The sequence below is a fragment of the Ochotona curzoniae genome, unplaced genomic scaffold (assembly GCF_017591425.1).
Source record: "Ochotona curzoniae isolate NIBS_2020 unplaced genomic scaffold, NIBS_Ocur_1.0 scaffold_1037, whole genome shotgun sequence".
Lineage (NCBI taxonomy): Eukaryota > Metazoa > Chordata > Mammalia > Lagomorpha > Ochotonidae > Ochotona > Ochotona curzoniae.
Window position 1 is genome coordinate 16,036,343 of NW_024467083.1, and position 19,140 is coordinate 16,055,482.

Below are 19,140 nucleotides of genomic sequence, written 5' to 3' on the forward strand. Positions count from 1 at the left end.
ACAAGTTCTCAATCATTCCAAGGATACTTGATTTAAAATCCTGTCGTTTTAATGTGGTTTTGGCATGGCTGGACAAATACAAACTGGTGATATTGTCAGCAATTAATGAATCCCAAAATAGATCTAGAGACAGTTGAGCCTTATGATCCTTGTTTTTACTCTGGTGTGGTCGTTATTCATTCTAGTTTCCTTTTTAAAATGAAATGCATTCCTCATTTAAAAGTAACCATTCACAGTTTTATCCAAGTGAACATTTGCTAAAGCCAATGGTCCAAAGTTATTGTTGGCTTCTTGTGGGTGTTTTTGTCTAAATGATAAGTTAATCATTACTTCTTAACATATATTATCTAGTCCTTAGTCCTGTAGAATGAATTATTTTACTAATTAGATTAAACAATGTATCATAAAGACCATAATTAGAACAGCAAGAATTGGCCCAACAACAAACAGCCTTCAGTGAGTAACTACCACTTCTTATAAAAGCAGGTGAAAGAAGAGTCAGAGGCTGCAGGTAGACAATCCATGACATGAAGGATCCCATCTGAAAGATCATTTAAAATTTCTCATTTTAAAGTAAATAGCAATATTTCATATCAACAAATTAAAGCATGTTGTGAACCCAATTATAGGTTATTTTCTTAAATTATTTTCAAGTAACTGAAGAGATGGCATATAAACCATAGAACAATGTTGAAGGAGTTGGCAGTCCCTCCACCACTCCAAATTATTGAACTTGAAATGACAGTTCCCTTAAGGGCAATATTACATTTCATGTTTACTCATAGAATGCACATTGGATTCATCACAGAATTGAGAAATTTATCCCTAATTTTATTTAATTGGCATGACTGTTAAACAGGGAAGCACTACCTGCAGGGATCCATCAGCCTGTTGAGTAAGCCCAGAGATGTTTTCATACTAGAAAATATTTGATGCCAGTTGGAGACCTTGTACAATTTGTTTTCCATGCAGCATCCAAATATTTTTGTGCTGTACTGATTTATCGTATAAAGCTGGATTGTGCGGAAAATAACAAGGTTAATCTCTTTCCCACCCCGGGGTTATTAATAATCATGTTCATGCTATCCAGAGAGTCACAGTATATGTTTGTTTCTCTTTTTCCTTTGCCTTAATACTTCTAAATCTCCCAATAAAAGTTTCATTTGATTTGCCCTTTAACTAATTAGGTTTTACATAACAAAGAAACAAATATCAGGCTATTATAGCAATATGGCAAATTGCATGGTGTGCTACATTAATTTTGAACTGTTTGCTGATGTTCTAGAAAGCAATCTAATATCCCAGGTGATGTGCCTCTGGAACTGTTTTATCACGTACCCAGTATTCTCATCACAGATTCATTTCATAATTGTGTAACTAGCATTTCACATTCATTAAACACCTTTGTGGCTACCCTAAAATTGAATGAACATTAGCACATAGCTTCCTCTTTAATCCCAAAAGCAAACCAAATATTCATGTATAGGAGGGGGACTTTTCTATTTAAAAAAAAATTTACTAATGTTTCTTAACAGTAGCCCACCCTGAGATAACAGACATTTCCTTGTATTAACCTCATCCCAGGTGAATTTAGAAAGCCAAGCCACTTTTTAAGTGTGAGCTCGTATCTCTGCCTTTGCTAATTATCTCTGTGGAGTCATGAAATTCTTAACTTAAACAGAGATTTGCCAAGATCTCCCAAAAGATCACCAATGAGATTCTGAACATGCTACCTGTGAATTTCCACACAGTAACAGTCACTTCAAATTTTATCATTGAAGTTCTCCTGGACTGTCAATGGAGGAATACCTAACTAAACACTATTTCCTGGAAAATTTTGAGTTTTTAGCTTGAATTGTAAGGCTATGACTCCTTCTAGCTACTGCAATCCATTTTACAAACACAGACTCTAAAGCCCAGAATGGCCAAACCACATGTTCAATGTAACACAGCCAGGGATGCCTATCTAATTCCAAAGGTCATGCTAGGTAACATTTTACCAAGTAGAAGAGATTGGAAAAGAAAAACCTTAGGATTACTGAATCCTACCCCATAGCTTTCTGAAAGATTTATCCATTCCCTAGAATGGCTTGTTTTGTGCAAGTAGCTACAGCATGCTAATACAGTCCTAGTGAAACAGAAGTTCATTTTCCTGTACCTTACTGTGTCATTATCAGAACTTAAAAGCATAGTGTCTTATGGAATGGGAGACTGACTCTTCCCCTCCCATCAAGATATGCCCTTCCACCAAACGTCCTCAATCTACCATAGAAAAGGAGAACTGTTTAGATGTCACACCATGAAACAAGAAAAGATTAATGAAATTAACTTTGCAAATGATGAGAGATGCTTATACATATTTGGTGACAGTAAACTAAACTGTTTTCTTTATTGATGTAGTTGTGGATAAAAGTCTCTCCATTGCAAAGAAACCTACCACTATAACATTAGGTGTTTTACCCTCAGACTGACATGTTTCTGAGAGTAGGCAGCAAAGACTACGTCCAAGGCACCAGAGGTTTCTTCTGGAAAGTTTTGAGTTTCTGGCAGATGTCTTTTCCACATTCCCTCATGGAGATCAGCAGTGGCTGAGATTTTAGCTCCACCTGCCAGCCTCCTCTCACACCCTGGAAGAAGCAGGTGTGATGAGGACTCCCTCTCCTCCTCTCAGCACTGCTTTCTCAGTGTCATGATGGCACTCCTTTTCCCACAAGAGGCTGTGTTTTAGCACCGAAAAATTACACAGACACTAATGTTGCTAGGGTACTTAAAGAGAAGGTCATCCAACTTTATCATATGACAAGAAGATGACAAGGCCTACTTGAATTGTATAAAGCATCCAAATAGGAACAAACAACTTTAAGCTCAGTGTCCACATTCCGAGCAAGGAGTCTACATATTCTACCATGTCATTAGAATTCACCCTCCCATATTTAAATAACTAAAGCATTTAGGGAGTGGTCTACTAAGAACTGTGAACTTGCTCTTTGTCGGGAAATAATGATCATATATTCCTCTATCATTAAAGCTGCCCACCATGCTTAGTGAATGCCATGTGTCACAGAAGACAACTTAATATTCTAAAGCAATCCTACCTGCATAGCTTTTTTGATGTAACTTTTTTTTTCTTTCTGCTTCAAAGCTTGCTTTTCAGCTTGATTCACTATGGTGTTAGCACTAGCTGGCTGGGTTTACCAATTCTAACATGATTCTCTCCAATTTATAGTACAGAGGCTTTTCCTTGGGGCATAAAAGAGAAAAAGTTGTTTTTTTTTTTTTATTCCCAGGGATTCATTTCTATAACAGGAATCTCAGTTTTTCTGATTCATGAAAATAGATTTCAAGTAAATTGCTACATAATATTTTTTCTGAGTTCGTAACAACAATAACAAAATTTAGAGAAACTATGTGTCACATTAGTAGTCTATGCTGATGTGCTTCTAAGTCAAGATTCAGAAATTAACATTTTTATGTTTTTAAAGATTAAGAATAAATGTCTCCCACAATATTTAAAATAATTTTTATTGCATTCTGAACAATAAAATTAATTGATATCTCCCAGAGAACTGACTTATTCCCCAAAGTTAAACAGATCTGAAGTGAATGTTTTTGCATATCAAAATCACCTGCCTTGGGAACAATTAAGACTGCAAAGAAATACAGGGATCTCATTATCGTCCCTATTTCAAGTCAGTCAGAACTGTTTATACTACAGTAATCTGGCTTTTATTACAACTATAACCACAAATAGAATAAGAGCTAGCATTTATTGAATACTCACTCCAAGGCCAAGCAAGCGTTAATTTACTCCATCCTGACAAGAAGCAAGTAATGTCATTACCAGCATTTTACACATGAGAAAGGATAGGCACGAAGAAACCATGGAACGTTTCCAAGCAGCAGAATTAAGGTTCCAACCCAAACTGAGGTCTATTTATGTGCACTGTGTCTTATCTAAATTTCTTCCAAGTAGGTGCTTTCAAGGATTTCCATACATATAATTTGATAACCTCAAATAACAAAAGAATAACAACATTTAATGGGCATATACAGCAGTATGTTTCTAAAAGGGGTAGTTGTAAGGCATATTTGTGATCCCCACATTCCGTGCATACACACATCAACTGAGGCAGTTATCAAGATAATTCGGCTTATTTTCCCAAATGAATGAGACAAGAAATCTTAAGAAAAAGAGATTTGCATAAAGAGTCATCCCTAGATAATTGGCTCTATATAGGCCTATGCTGATCCCTCTTTTCCCTGCTAATTATTCAGTTCCCAGTTTGGATTTCACTGTGCCGACTCAAAGCTTCACAGTCAAGGTGCACAGCCATAGTTTTCCCTGCGCACAGATAGCTCTTAACATCCCACTTTCTCCCAACAGCATATGCACAATTTGCTGAAGATTAAAAGAAAGGTCTAGACTCCACATCCTCTGACTCCAGGACCCCTGGTGCTGTAACAAACTATCTTCATATTGACCCAGGAATTCCTCCCTTAAAAAGACAACACTTCCAAAGGACAATATCAGTATCTTCCCCCCAACCCCCATTGGCAATTTATTCCTACTTAAACCACTTGGCCAATGGCTAGGGATTCTCACAGATTTCTGCAAAGACTTTCATTGAATAAACCTATAATGAGACAATTTGTCTCAAATATATTATTAAGATAGGCTCTGGTGTGCCTAACTTACTCCTGGAAAATAAACATTTATTGGGAATATTTGAATATTTGAATATTTCCTACATTCTAACAGTAATAAAAGTAGTGAGAGTAATTGACAAATTTAAGTAGGCTATTTATTTGATCTATTTTAAAACAAAATGAATTTTTTTCAGTGAACAGAAGATAGCATGTTTGAAACATCTTATGATGATCAAATATTAAATGTATATGGCAGACAACAATGTTTGAAAGCCACACATTTCAATAATCAGTTTCTCAAATCAGCATTCTTCCTCTCTAGAGACACATGGAGCACACACCATTCTCTCCCTCTGGAGAAATGAATAGATTATATCAGGATCTCCATATGATGGCTGCCAGGTATTCTCGGTTAAATGTTTTAGGAAAGTTAAGCATTCTAAATAAAGAACATTATTTGAAAATTATATTTCCAGGCAAAACAAGGAATTCCCTTGCCCAAGAAAATTTCTTGTGACGTAGCCTAGAAGGAAAATTTATTCTAGGTAGAGAAAATATTGGAGCTGAAATTCACATCTTGAAATTCCATAGAAGCCATCTAGTTTTAATAATTCAAAATCTGAATGACCAACATTAATCTTTAAAACAAATGTAATCCTCAACTTATGTCCTTAGCATTTTCAGGAAGAAATCATAAAATACTAAGAAAGGAACTTTATAAAAATATATACATAATAGCCTGGCACAGTGGCTTAGCAGCTAAAGTCCTTGCCTTGAACGTGCTGGGATCCCATATAGACACTGGTTGTAATCTGGGCAGCCCTGCTTCCCATCCAGCTCCCTGCTTGTGGCCTGGGAAAGCAATCAAGGATGGCCCAAAGCTTTGGGACCCTGTGCCCGTGTGGGAGACCCCGCAGAGGCTCTAGCTCCTGGCTCCGGATTGGCTCAGCTCCAGCCATTACAGCCACTTTGGGGATGAATCAATGGACAGATCTTCCTCTCTGTCTCTGTATATCTGACTTTCCAATAAAAATAAATAAATCTTCAAAAAATATATATATGCATAATAAATATTTAATACATTAGAATACAGAATAGCAAGATTTCATTACTATGTTAACTTTTTCTGAACTCATTTCTACACTGATGCAAAATGAATTATTATCTTACATTTCATAAATCATTTGATTATATTTGTATTATCAAGGGAAATCCATCACTAAATACTTAAGCAAATGTCAGTATCACTTACAAATTATATTTCCCCTACTACAGAAGAAGTTAGAAGAAACTACTCCACTAAACTGAGATGATATTAATTTGATTTTATCAGTATAGAAATGAATTGTTCATATAAAATCACACCAATAAGCTGAAATCTTTTCAAAGAAACAATTTCTAGCAATAATATGAATGCATTTAAAATTAAAATTTATTATTTTTCCAAGGCTGATAAATAAGAAACAATTAGAACTTTTCTGTTGACTCTCTATCTATTTATCACTCATACTAATGTTAAGGTTTCTTTCCTTTCATGTATATATATAAGAACAGAACCAAGCAGAGTTACAGTTCTAGTAAGGTTTGGATGTCTAGTAGATCTTTTAGATCAGCTTTTGTAGCAAATATGAAACAGCTAAAGTTACAATGAAAGTCTCATGTATACAAGATTATTGTTTACTGCTATCTATTTATGGAGAAAGCAATTTAATAACACCTGCTCACAGTAACCTCACCACTAGTTATCAATTTCTTAATAACTGGATACTCCCTGAAGCCTTCTGCAAGACTTTCCCCATTTTCAAGGAGAACTTGTCTAATTAGGGAGATAGAAAACAAGCCTATGGGACTTATACTAGCAAAATTAAAACTTGTGCCCATCGACCTACCAGTGAGAGATTGGAACATTCACAGGAACATGCTACAGGAGGCGGAGGTAAGAGCTGCCCTTGTGTTTCTTTTGATGGTCCGTAAACATGACACAGGAGACGTCATTTAGAGCTGAATGTAATGGATGGCAAGACAGCCTCTGTGCCTTAGCAAAAATAATTTTAAGGCATCAAATCCTAAGGATGGTTGTTCTCTTGCCACTGGTAGTCAGGCTTTCTTTTTATATTATTGGATCCAAGAAGAAGACACTATAGGTATTTATGCAATGCTTTCAATTATTTCTACATGGGAACCAATAATGAGGCACTTATTTTGAGATAAAAGTGCCATGAAAGCATACATACACATACATGCAAACCTTAGACATGATGGAATCACCATGAACTGTGCTCTGTAAGTCAGAACTACTGGTAAATCCTCTTCTCTGAGAAATTATGTACATAACAATAAGAAGTAGATCCACTTAGTTTTAGAGATTATGGCTCACACTTAAAAACACCCCAAAGAATCTCTCAAGAGAGATGAATGCAACCAGTTCATATCTGTAAATATAAACTGAAGAGAATGGAATTCTCAAATGAGAAATTATTTCTTTAGTGTTATCTTCTAGTTTCAGGCACCAGCTTTACATAATGGTTTGGATGCTAAAATACCTATTTGGTTATTTTTGTAAAAATACTTTACCTTATTTCAAAAGCAAATTCATAGCTGTTTTTTAGAAAGGGGGCTATATATTTAATGTCCATTCAATGTTTTGGGAATCATCAATTGCTTGCTCTTGTTTAGTGTGAAAGTCATGTTTTGTTTAAGTGCATCACAGCCAAGATAAAGAGCAGTTGTGTGGTTTGTGTCTCTGTCCATATAATTTTCTGTTTAAGCCAAATGACATAGCTGTGAATAACATGCCCTGATTTTTCCTGATGCATGCAGCTCCTCCCAAGTTTAATAGGATATGGCCGAATATTTCTTCCCTTGAGGTTTCTAATCCAAAACAAGGTAGGAGTACATAAAATTCCTACTGATATAAAACCCCATGTGTCTGAAAGGAAATCCCATATGGCATTTTTGGCACTAAATAGGAACATTTTCATGAATTCCATGTTTGAAAGAGTCATAATTGACCTCTTCTAAGAGCATCCCATAAATATTTGAGTAAAAAATAGAGGGAACATTTTACATGGTGTGAAAGCTTTAAGCCCTCTACCAAATTTACATTGAGCATCACTCAGTCCCAAGAGATGCTCAGAGCTCTCTGCCATGGCAGTCTGAACTATAAACAAAGTTTTTCAAACCTTGTGACTGACATAAGTGTCCTCCCACTATCTTTTTTAAATTATTATTATTAAATAAACTGACCAGTACCTCAGTTTTGAAGGTCTGGGAAAATATACAGAGGCAGTATTGTGACACAGAAACAATATTTTTTTCTATGTTACTCTATACAGACTCCCAAAAATATGGATTGCCACTTCCTCCTCATCCACTCCTTCATAGTAATTTTTCTGTCTTGCAATTCTTTCCTTTATCAATGCACATTCATGTCTATCTGCGATAAAAACAAGAATAATCTGTTTTCTATATGTCCATAGAGCAGATAAGCATTTTCTATTTCTAATATCAAAATGAAAAACAAAAGGGGAAAAGGAATTGACCAACAGCAGTGATATTGCACAGAAACAAACAGCTTGGAAATGAATTTTATAAGCTGAAGTGCAGTGTTAATTCACATAAACATCTAACCTCAATATGTACACATGTAGGAGTTTTAGTTTAACTATATAGTTGTATCTTGTCTCCTTCTTTCTTTAAAAAAATAGCAAGAGACAAAGGAAAGAAAGAGAAAGAAAAAGAATTAGAGAGAAAAAATAGAAAAAAGGAAGAAAGAAAAAGAAAAGCAAGCAAGAAAGCTAGGGCGTATCTTTGGCTTCCACCTTCCTTCTTAGTTACATACAGGATGTTCCCTTTACACGTTAATGAATACAGATGGAGGAGGAAATGAGCAAAAGGAGGAACCAGGAAATAACTACTAAGCAAAACAAAATATATTAGCAATTTGTTGAGGAGTCAAATTGGAAGGGCTGCATTTTCAGTCCTTGATCAAAGTGATGAAATCGAGACTGTCCTAGATACATATATAAGTAGCAAATAGAATTATCTTAATCATCTGCTCCAAATGAATTTCCTCTAGTTTCTGCATACATATGTGAAAGAAGAAATACAGATCAAGCTCACCCCATTAGTATAATTCTATAAGGATCCAAGGGAGGTTTAGTGGCTTTATTCTTCCGCAAATTCAATGAGAGCATCTTCAGTGAAATGTCACTTTGCATTTCCCATTGAATTTTATAGCTCAACAAATTTAACCAAGGCAGAATCTCAGACTGAACATTTCTCAGAGTGGGTTTTGAGATGAACAAGATTATTCATTGCTCAAAACCTGAAATAGATCCATTTAATTATTTTGCTGTTTTTCTGTGATTGTCACAGGACAAAAAGCTTCCAGACATATCTTTAGGTAATGCCAGTTGCACTCTTTCAGAATGTGAATAATGAGCTCAAATGAATCTGTTTAAGAAGCTGCACAGCTGAATAAAGTGCTTGAACTAGAACTTTTAGTAAAAGGTGCAGAGAGTAATTCTGTGCAGTCATAATTCAGCTTGTCAACATCTGCAAAGAACATCAGGTTCTATTTTGGTGCTGCTATTTTCACAGCAAAAATCTTGAATAATTGGAAAAGAAATGGCAGGTACACTCAGGGAGTGAATACCATTAGCAAAGTGATATCACAAAATTCTAAACGTGCCAACAAGACCCCAATTATTGAAAGTATACTAGTTCAAAGTGACTGAGACTAAGACCCAATGTTGCTGAGTGATTGACCATTGTGACTAAGCTCAGCGATATCTCATCAGTTCCATCAAAATAACCTAGCTGACTTACATTAAAACACGCTTACAATCACACAGAATGGCGTGGTGAATTTAGGTAATGATATTACTGATTAACTCAAGACAGGTACTGTTTTAAAAGAGAGAAGGTAGGAATCCTAATGTCCACATTGTTTTGAGAACAATTCTTGCTTAACTGAATTCTTAATTTAAATGAGAGTTCTCTTTGATAGTATAACTCTCCAATAATTCTCCAAAATAAAGGATTTAAATTTTGCCACTGAAGATTTGGAACCATTTTAGCAGAATACAAGCCTTCTTTTGCTTTGTTACTAGAATAAATTCCCCAAAACAACAAACACTTAGCGATACTTCTCAAGTTGGTTGTTAATGTTATTGTAGTTTGAACCTTTCGCTATTGTTTCTAATTTGCTCTTCATTCTCTTAAACCTATCCAGTTGCTCCCAAATTAGCTTTGTCAACAGTTTCTTCTGTTCAAGTTGCAAACCACAAGAGAGGTAGGAATTCTTGGATTCATACAGTGATTTCATGGTGTTATGTGTTGTGAAACATTGCACTGTATGAATCTGGAATATCTGTGAAGTGTAACCATCAGCTTATTGGTGAGGCATGTGGACTGATATCAATCAATGCATCAAGTAATATTGAGAATGTCATCTGTAAGAAATGAAATGCTTCCCTCTGAAATTTGACTGCAATTTTAAAATGCTGCAACATTTGTTTTCTGAAAGATTATTATGTGAATAAAAACAGTAACAATCTAGATTCCTATTTAGACTATGAATGTCAGAACATGAAAGTTGATACTCATTTGCATTGAAAATAAGGAAACCCATGTAGAGTTAGTTTCAAGGGTACCTTTCATGAGTCCCAGAGGACAGGCTCCATGCATCGAGGCCCTTTGTGACAAATGAAACAGCTTAAATATATTTTGAATGAATTTGAAAAATACCAGTGAGTATCTACACTGGGTTAAACTTTCATTGTATAAAAATAATAGCTATATCACTTTATTTGAATGAAGCCAAGCAGTAGCCCATCCATGACTACTGAATGGCCCATCGCAGTTAGTATTTGTCATTCACAAAAGGAAGATTTTTCAGGAAACATAAAGACTCCTGTTATTATTTCATCATTTTCCTTTAAATGTCCTGTGTGACAAATGTGACTTGTTTTCTACCCTTGACTGTTGGGCATATGTTGTTTTCTTGGTTGGTTTTCTCTTACCCCATGAAACAAACACCTACCATTACAAAGTAGATTCATATTAACTAAATCTGAACTTAGTCTGAACCTCTTGGATTAAAATAACTGTAATAGCTTCCCTATCTCTTATTGAATTTAGTCAGATAATTTCCCAGATTTTAATCAATGTTGTTGAATTTTTAGTTCCTTGGCATGTAAAAAAAACAGGAGAAAGATGAGGGAAAGGTCAGGAGTTGGAAAGAAGAACCTCCTGTCTTACCTCATGTGTCAAACTTTTCTTACAATATGCATTTAACTGAGGAACTTTGAAGACTCCCTTTTGAAGGGAATCCAAATGGGTTTCTAATTTTGACAAATAAGTTTTTAGGCCAACAGTTTTAGCCAACAATTCAGAAGGTAACAAGCAGATTTAGACATGTGGTATATGATGGGGACAATTCTTAAAGCCACAGTGTGGATGTCATTCTTTGGCATGGTATGTGAATCTGTAGAAAGAACAAAGGTGAAGGAGGCAGAGGCAAAAGGGAGTGTTACACATCTGACTCTGTCATGTTGTGCTGAAACACGCTGGATTTACAAGAGGCCCCTTGACCTGGAAGTTGACCCTTTATTATAGAATCTCTAGTTTCTTGAGGACATTGCACTAATGAGATCCAAACACATCCCTTGAGGCAGAAAGCAGCCACCTAATGAAGTAAACTTTTCAGAAAAAAACCTACAATGTCACTGTGCAATGTGTGTGGAAGAGCCTCCTAGCTGCTCAAGGACACAAGTCAGGGGAAGGACCAGGAGTGCAGGAGCAACATGCCTGCCACCAATGCCTAAGACATCACCCTGTCAATACAGCAAAGGGAAAGTACTGCTTAGAGTTGCCTTTGCCTTCTATCTGAAGTCTCTTTTCCAGTTCCTTTCCTTTTGGACAAGTAAAATAAAATTTTATTAGCTATAGAGTTGAATGAATATGCTTCATTAAAACAAAACAAAAGAAGGAGAAAGGTAAAAAGGAAGCAAGAATCCACTTATTGCACATCCAGGATCTTTTGTGTGGTTTAAATGTAATGGATGTCATAATAATATAGATACAGGTTACATGGGGAATGGTAAGAAAAAGGGCACAAAAGGGGAATTTAATCTCCACTCCTTAACATTCTTTTTCTTGTATGTGTCTCCAACTTCCTGTTTTCCTCTAACTCCTGCATGCATGGGTTTCTCCCAGCCAATCTCAGTCAGAAGGCACCTTGTAAACCTAAGAAACTTGGACCTTTCCTGATCTGAAAAGTTTGCTTTGCACGTTCTCATTTCTAAAATGCTTTATTACTCTTAAATAGCCGGAGACTACATAACTGCCTTATATGATGAAATAGATACCTTATATGTGATACATACTTGAGTATAATATTTCTTTCCTATCTTCTCACTAGACCAATAGCACTCATAGTGCATCTGTGAGGTAGGGGAATTTTACCCCCAATGTCTGAATTTGGTTACATACACTTGGTGTTTGCTGTTATTACTAAGATTGGGGAGTCTTCTGAATACTCTCCTATGCTCAGAACAGTCATACTCAGCCACCAGTTATTCCAAAATTCATTAGTGCCATGAGTGGGAAATCCTTTCACTAGAGTCTGCGAGAGTTGGTCCCATTGGTACTGTTTCCTAGTGCGTAGTGTCTGGTACAGAGTAATGCTTCTCAGCAACCATGTGTTGCCCATCTAGCCATGTCACAGCAGGTAATACATTTTAGACTCCATTGCCTTTGCATGCACAGAAGTGATGAAATATGTCTGAAATAAATATAGATACATATATAAATGGTCTACAGTAGAAGTTGAGATTTAAAGCTCTGCAGCAGGTTTTAGCAATCTGCCTTTTTTGTTTCTACCCACACCAATTTGCACTTTCTCAAATGGTCAAGTTCTGACCAACACAGGCATGAGCTCAGTTATGTCTTGCTGGGGGCCTGTTATCTAAATTCTTTAGTATATAGGATTTAGCCCAATACTCTTAGGGAATTCAAACATGGAAGGGTGAAATTTGCTATAGTTTTCCTCTGTGTCTTCCTCTCTCTCTCAAAGGAAGATGCCATTGAATCATCATTCATTCATTCACAACATTTTCTGAGTGCCAAGTTTCTGCCTGAAAAAACTATAAGTTACATGGTTACAACAATGAACAGGCTGCCCTCATGAATTTATACTCAAAACAAAGGGGAAGAATTTTTTGTGTATATTTTTTAGATGTTATCTGTTCTATGAAAAAAAAATATTTAGAAGGTTTAGGAAAGTAAGGAATTAGAATATTTCAGTTTAGGGTTGTTATTTCCGATAAATAGTCGGAGGTCTCTGAACAGAGACCTACAAAGGAAATGAGAAAGCAAGTCATGGAAACACCGGGGGAAGAAGAGTTCCAGAGAGGTGACAAGAGCAAAACTCATGGTGGTCCCTGGCATGTTTGAGGAGCAACATGTAAGCACTTTCTAGTAAGTGAAGAGGTTGCACTGAGCCCCTTGGGGAGCCACTGGTCAGACCCCTGGGGAATGCCTAAACCTCTCTTTTTATTCTGAATGAGAAAGGAACACTTTGGGATTGTGAGCAGAGGAGTGACATAAATAATGGAAGTTTTGGGTGGGTCACTCTGGCTATAAAAAGGAGATTATCCCAGAGGTAGAAACTAGGTGTGATTTGGAGACAATGTCAATTCTTCAGGTGAGAGTGGAATGTGCCATTGACTTGGAATTAGATATTGAGGATAGATACAGATAGTGAGATTCAGAATATATTTTAAAGGCATAAACAAGAGTATCTGCTGAGGGATTGGTTGTAGGGATTTGGGGGGAAAAAGAGGATTCAAGAATAATTCCCAGCATTTTAAGCCTTGCAATTGAAGGGTAGAGTTATCACTTACTGGATGAGAAGCATGCTTAGGAAGATGGCCCAAGAGCTCAGTTTTGGAGATGTTAAATTGAGAGCTTTATTAAATACCCAAGCAAATGTATTATAAAAACGGCATCTTATTGGTAACTGGGAAAAACTATTTTGGAATGATTCACATAATGATAGTGTTAAAGCCAGGGGCTGAATGAAAAATGAGTAAGATTAACCTAAAGAACAGTAAGTTCCAACGACGAAGCCTCAGACATTCAAGGAAGTAGGAACAAAGAAAGAGAAAGTAATGAAAAATAGGAAGGTCAGGGGTAATCATGACAGAGAGGTGGCCCAGAAGCACCTACTGGCAGAAAGTTGCCTGGAAACTCAGAATGTAAAATTGTGATTTAAGGGCATGAACAGACTTGTTTCAAAATTATTCTCACTACATTTAGTTGCTAAGATGTAGGCATATAGCTGTGGAGAATTGAGTTTAACCAGCATCAGGCTGGTTAAATTATAGCACGGTAAAAGTGTAAATCAAAGAAAGTACTTCTAAGAATGGAACCATGAAGAAAGCACCCATGAGCTCCATACTTTGTAAGAAGAGAAGGCAGGTCAGCGAATTGGAGAATAAAAAATTATTAAACTACTAATACCTTCCTTTCAACATCTTAATATGATAATGCCCTCCAAACTGCATCATTAATAATCATTAATGGTTTCCATGCCTGTGTTGAAAGACAGATATTAAAAAGTGGTAAATTAACAGAACACTGAAAAATTATACAGCAATCTCATAATTATATTTGAAATGCTTATATAATATGTATATGTATGCTGTCATATTTCTGAAATAACTTGCAAAGGTTTTTTTCCTCATTCAATTCTCAAAGATGTTGTAGTCAGAGAAGATAACTTTATTGAAATCTCAGAAGCTTCCTGCAAATCTTAAACAAGTTTTACTGGCCCATTTTTTTTTTTCATATTATAAAACCCTTTGATGTTTATTAGACATCTTTACCCACATATGTTGGAAATGAGTATATAATACAATTTTAGCTGATAATTTTGTTACTTGTATAGTTATTTATCCTTTCTGATTCAAATAAATAGTTTTCAGAGAAGACCCATAAATAGTTATTGTCATACAAATGTATACTGTTCACTAAACTCAAAAAGTACCAGGCAATAGTGTCACATTTGGCGCATCCATGGAGACTCATGAAATGGGTCTTAAAGTATTCAACTGGACATTTTACAGGTATATTTTTCTTTGAAAAAGCTTTATAAAATGGAGCTAAGCCGTATTTCCAGCCTTTGGCAGGTCCAACAGGGTCCCTTAAATACCACAAGTGATCCACATTATGAGCATTCCCTGAACTTGTACTGTACATTTCCCAACTTCATGCCTTTGTACATTCCTCATTCAATTCGTTTTTTCTGAAAATGCTCCTTTCATCCTTTCTTTAAGGAAATAAAGTTTTTTTTTTTCTTCAACATAAAAATATAAACCATACCTGCCCTCAAGGAACATTCAGAGTACATGCCCTCAAGATACTTCCTAATTCCCTTCCAGTTAAAGAAATTTCTCCTTTCACATAGATTGTTTTGTGTAACTGTTCTGTTTTTCTAGCACATGTGTCTTACTTTCTACTTATCCAGTTATGTTTGTCTCAGAGGCTAAGCAAGTTTGATGACTACCAACTTCTATATATCTCCAGAAAGTTCCAAGAATGAATGTTTGCACATAAAAAAAAATGTATTTGAAAAAAGAGAGGGAATTGAACTGGGCACCCTAAGGACCAAGCTGAGGGTGAAGACCCTGTATAAGGACAGTCAGTAGGGTACCTCTTTCTAAGGAGGACCCTGGGAACAGGACTTTCATTGACCGCTACACAGAAGGTCCAGGCAGATCTGGAAATGTCCTTGAAGAGCTGCATCTCCTGAAAGCTCCAGGCCAGAAGAGCTCTCATTTTGAACTCAATGAAGGAAGACTCTAAAAGCACAGTCTCTAAGGGAGACAAAAATGCCAATAATTTGTAACCAAGAAGTTGGCAGATTGGGGTGAAACAGTCATCACTTTCCAAGAAAATTTGTTTCAGCAACTACATCTCTGCTTTATTTTTGTTTAATTTGATGGGCAGAAAGACATAGAGTGACAAACAGACAGAGCACTCATCTGCTGGTTTACTCCTTAAATGTTTACAAGGGATGGTGTTGGGATGAGCCAATGCCAGAAGCCAGGAACTCAATCCAGGTCTCTCTTTTGGGAGCATGGATCCAACTGCTTGAGCCAATTGCAGCTGCCTCCTAAAGTCTGAATTAGCAAGAAGCTGGAAGTGGGTATCAGATCCAGGCAGTCTCATGTTGAGTCATGCGTCCCAATGTGTGTCTTAACTGCTAGGCCAGATCTGCATCCACGCTTGTAACTATTATTATAGGTGATATTGTTATTAACTTGGAGTACTTTAGCAACTGAATTTATTAAGGTGTTTTGTTGCTCCATCTCCTACTTTGGAATTCTCCCACTGCCTTCTGTCCCCCTTCATAGCTTCCCTGTCCCTATCCCCACCTCCTTCTTGCACACACATGTATCCTGTTACAGCTAATCTCAGATACAAGAAGTCGCTTGGCTCTAGAATCTTCTCTTTCTTAAACAGTTGGGATTTCCTAGGTGCTGAACAGAGTATTTGTTCTCTTTAGCTCTTTCCAATGCTTTCTACTGCTTCTATCCAAATTTGGATCATTCCAGCAGGACTTTGGTCACAGCTGTCTAATAAATAAACACGCACTGCTCTGATGAGTATTAGCAGATTATTTAAAATTATTTTAAAGCTCATCATCTCTTTATATTCTTCCTTCTGTAAAACAGCTATTTGCTTCTCATCTAGTGATCAACATGCCTTGTTTCCAAAATTAAATGTACGCCAAAAGAGAAACACAGCAGCTAACATAGTTCCCATCCTAGAAGAGCTCAATGCAACAAAATATTCATTGAATGAATGCATATGTCAGTGAGTGACTGCCTTTGAGTTCCTTGTGCAATTAGACAAAGCTTGGTATTAATGAGAGGGGGATTTCCAGGCATAGTTTGTAGGATCATGGGTGAAGTTCTACATGATCATTTTTTCAGAAAATAAAACAAACTTCCTGCCTCATTAAATCTTACACTTTAATCTGAAAATTAGGGTTATCAACAATAACTCTGGCCTTGTTTGAGATGCAAGAAGGAAGAAATGCAGTCACCCCTCACTACTTCGTAAGATTTTCATCTTTTCTCCATCTCCTGTCTGGTTCCTTCCACCATCGCACCTAAGCTCAAGAGAAGTGTTAACATTTAAGAAAGATAAGGAAAACCAAATTTGGCAATGCAGTAGCTGCCTAGTTCTTTTATGGATTTTGTTTGAAATTTAAAAATAAATCTTAGACATACATTTTATACAAATATTTATCCTGTTTGCAGTGTCTTCACACACATATAAACATGCAGATTTGCCCTAAAGAAAGACCCAAGAATTCCATCTTCTCATGTTGGGCAGGGTCAATAATTACAATTCCATGACTTTTATGAAAACTTGGCTGAATTGCTCATTTGATATCGATGGAGGTGACCCAAAGGAGCCACGAGGATGCAGATCTCCATTTCAATGCTCACATACTACCCTCCTCCTTTCGAATACTGCAGATAGAAAAACAAAATGGCATAAACGATGCAAGCTCATAAAATTCTCCTTGTACGAATCTTAGAATTTTACGTCAATGGCACCTGAGACTTCCCAAAATTTAAAAGGTGTACACCTGCAAATGCTTCTGTTCATCTTGTCTGCCAAGAATTGCCAATTTTAAGTCATGTTATGAATGTCTGACCTTTCTAACCTGCTTGAAACAGATGCTATATCCATGCCGGTCATAACCACCTGTTCTCACCATATGCTATGTTGAATCACATGTGTGTAATGCCATTGCACCATCTTTTCTCCATTCCTCATTTTATCCGAGCATGTGGTGTGCTATTACTCTGCCACTGTATACACTCTGTATACATTTCTGTTCTTCCTTGCAAGACTGTGAATGCTTCGGCCACTCCAATCGATGCAGTTATATCGATCTGCTAAATACAGTCATTTGCGTGAGCTGTAAACACAACACTAGAGGGCAGCACTGTGAGTTATGCAGGCTGGGCTACTTCAGAAATGCTTCTGCACAGCTGGACGATGAGAATGTGTGCATAGGTCAGTTCCATTATACTTTCAGCTATAGTTCTGTGCCTTTCCAGCTATGGGGAGCTATTTAGTGTCGAGAGGCTGATGTTGACATCAGAGCTGAGCCCAAATGACCTTCCCTAATGGGGCAAATATCCTTCTGTTAAACTTGGAATTCACTGTACTGTTGAAATCATAGCTGGAGTGTATATTTTGAGCCCATATGTTGTTGTTGCTTTAAAAATGATAATCTGAGAAATCATGTTTAGGAGCTGAAGAATTTTCTTTCTTCCCTTTTTTATTTTGCATGAAAATTTAAAAACCTGGTAATTTCGACCTGATCATATAGCCATAAATTATAGATTCAACATTGAAAATGGAAACTCATTATACAGAATTTAATTATAGATATGAAATATGGGAGTACACACTCTTACACATAATTGGTGATCAACAAATGTTGATGGATTTTAAATGTTGCCATTTGGAATTGAAAGCTGCTGGTAATGTAGAAGTTTTCCTGCTTTTTCCATCCATAGTAAATGAAATTCCATTTATTGAATTTTCCTGTAGAACCCTATCCCCAAAACAGGAGCAATTTCTCAAAACCGTGTTTGTAGTTGTTTCTCATAGCTTCCCTGGTACATGAACCTTGGAAAGCTGGGACCACAGGGTCCCTCGAGCAGGGCCCTCCACCCCCTTGCCAGTGAGTTCCGCAGTGTGGCATGAAGAGGAACAAGTGCTTCTCTCCCTCAGAAAATCTTCTATCTTTTGTTTAGTGGAACGTGTCTTCAAGAAAGGGAAATCAGGGGGAAAAAAAATAAATGGAATTTCATTCATAATCTACTTGAAAGTAATGCATATGTTTGAAATGCTGATGGATGTATTAGTGGTTAACTATCCTGACCATAAAATTAAATATTATAAACTGAAAAGTGACAGATAACTTTCATCAAAAAGGAACCTATTCAACCTGTATTCATGGCATCATGGTTTTATGATTGTATTTCCGAGAGTTTATCAATTCTCACCAAGTTTCACATAAAATAACTCCACAGTTGTTTTGGATTAGATTGGGCCATGAGTGCATAACACTGTTTATGTCCATAGCATTTTCCATTTTTCAAGGTGCTTTTTGATTTATTATTTGTGAATTAAAGGCTAGAACCCTGATTTCAAACTCAGTTTGACAATTGGTAGCTGAGTACCTTAGGTAAGTCACCTAGCCACCTGCCCAAATCAGGGACATGTAGCATGCACATGAAATAATTAAGTATAAATCAACTTGCAATTCTAAAATGTAATCTTTCTGAACAAAAGCATGAGGTAAGTGTCACACCAATAATTTATCTTATTTTCTAGTTGAGAAAAATAAAACAAATTGTCCCAAATCATAAAATTTTAACAAAGGCACCCCTG

The 19,140-nt window shown here is 36.5% G+C and overlaps 1 protein-coding gene across 7 annotated transcripts in view; it reads left to right on the plus strand.

Annotated features, from left to right (window-relative positions):
* NTNG1 (netrin G1) overlaps nucleotides 1-19,140 on the plus strand; it is a 340,027-nt gene that overhangs the window by 270,537 nt on the left and 50,350 nt on the right. For 2 of the 7 annotated variants that reach the window (XM_040998491.1, XM_040998486.1), the window contains exon 5: nucleotides 7,468-7,533. The exons of 2 other annotated variants lie outside the window; for them this stretch is intronic. In XM_040998491.1, the coding sequence (XP_040854425.1) occupies nucleotides 7,468-7,533 (66 nt within the window). Of the gene's footprint in view, nucleotides 1-7,467; nucleotides 7,534-9,883; nucleotides 9,944-17,583; nucleotides 17,752-19,140 lie in introns of all 7 variants that reach the window. 3 more of the 7 variants (XM_040998485.1, XM_040998488.1, XM_040998490.1) reach the window with 2 other exon arrangements.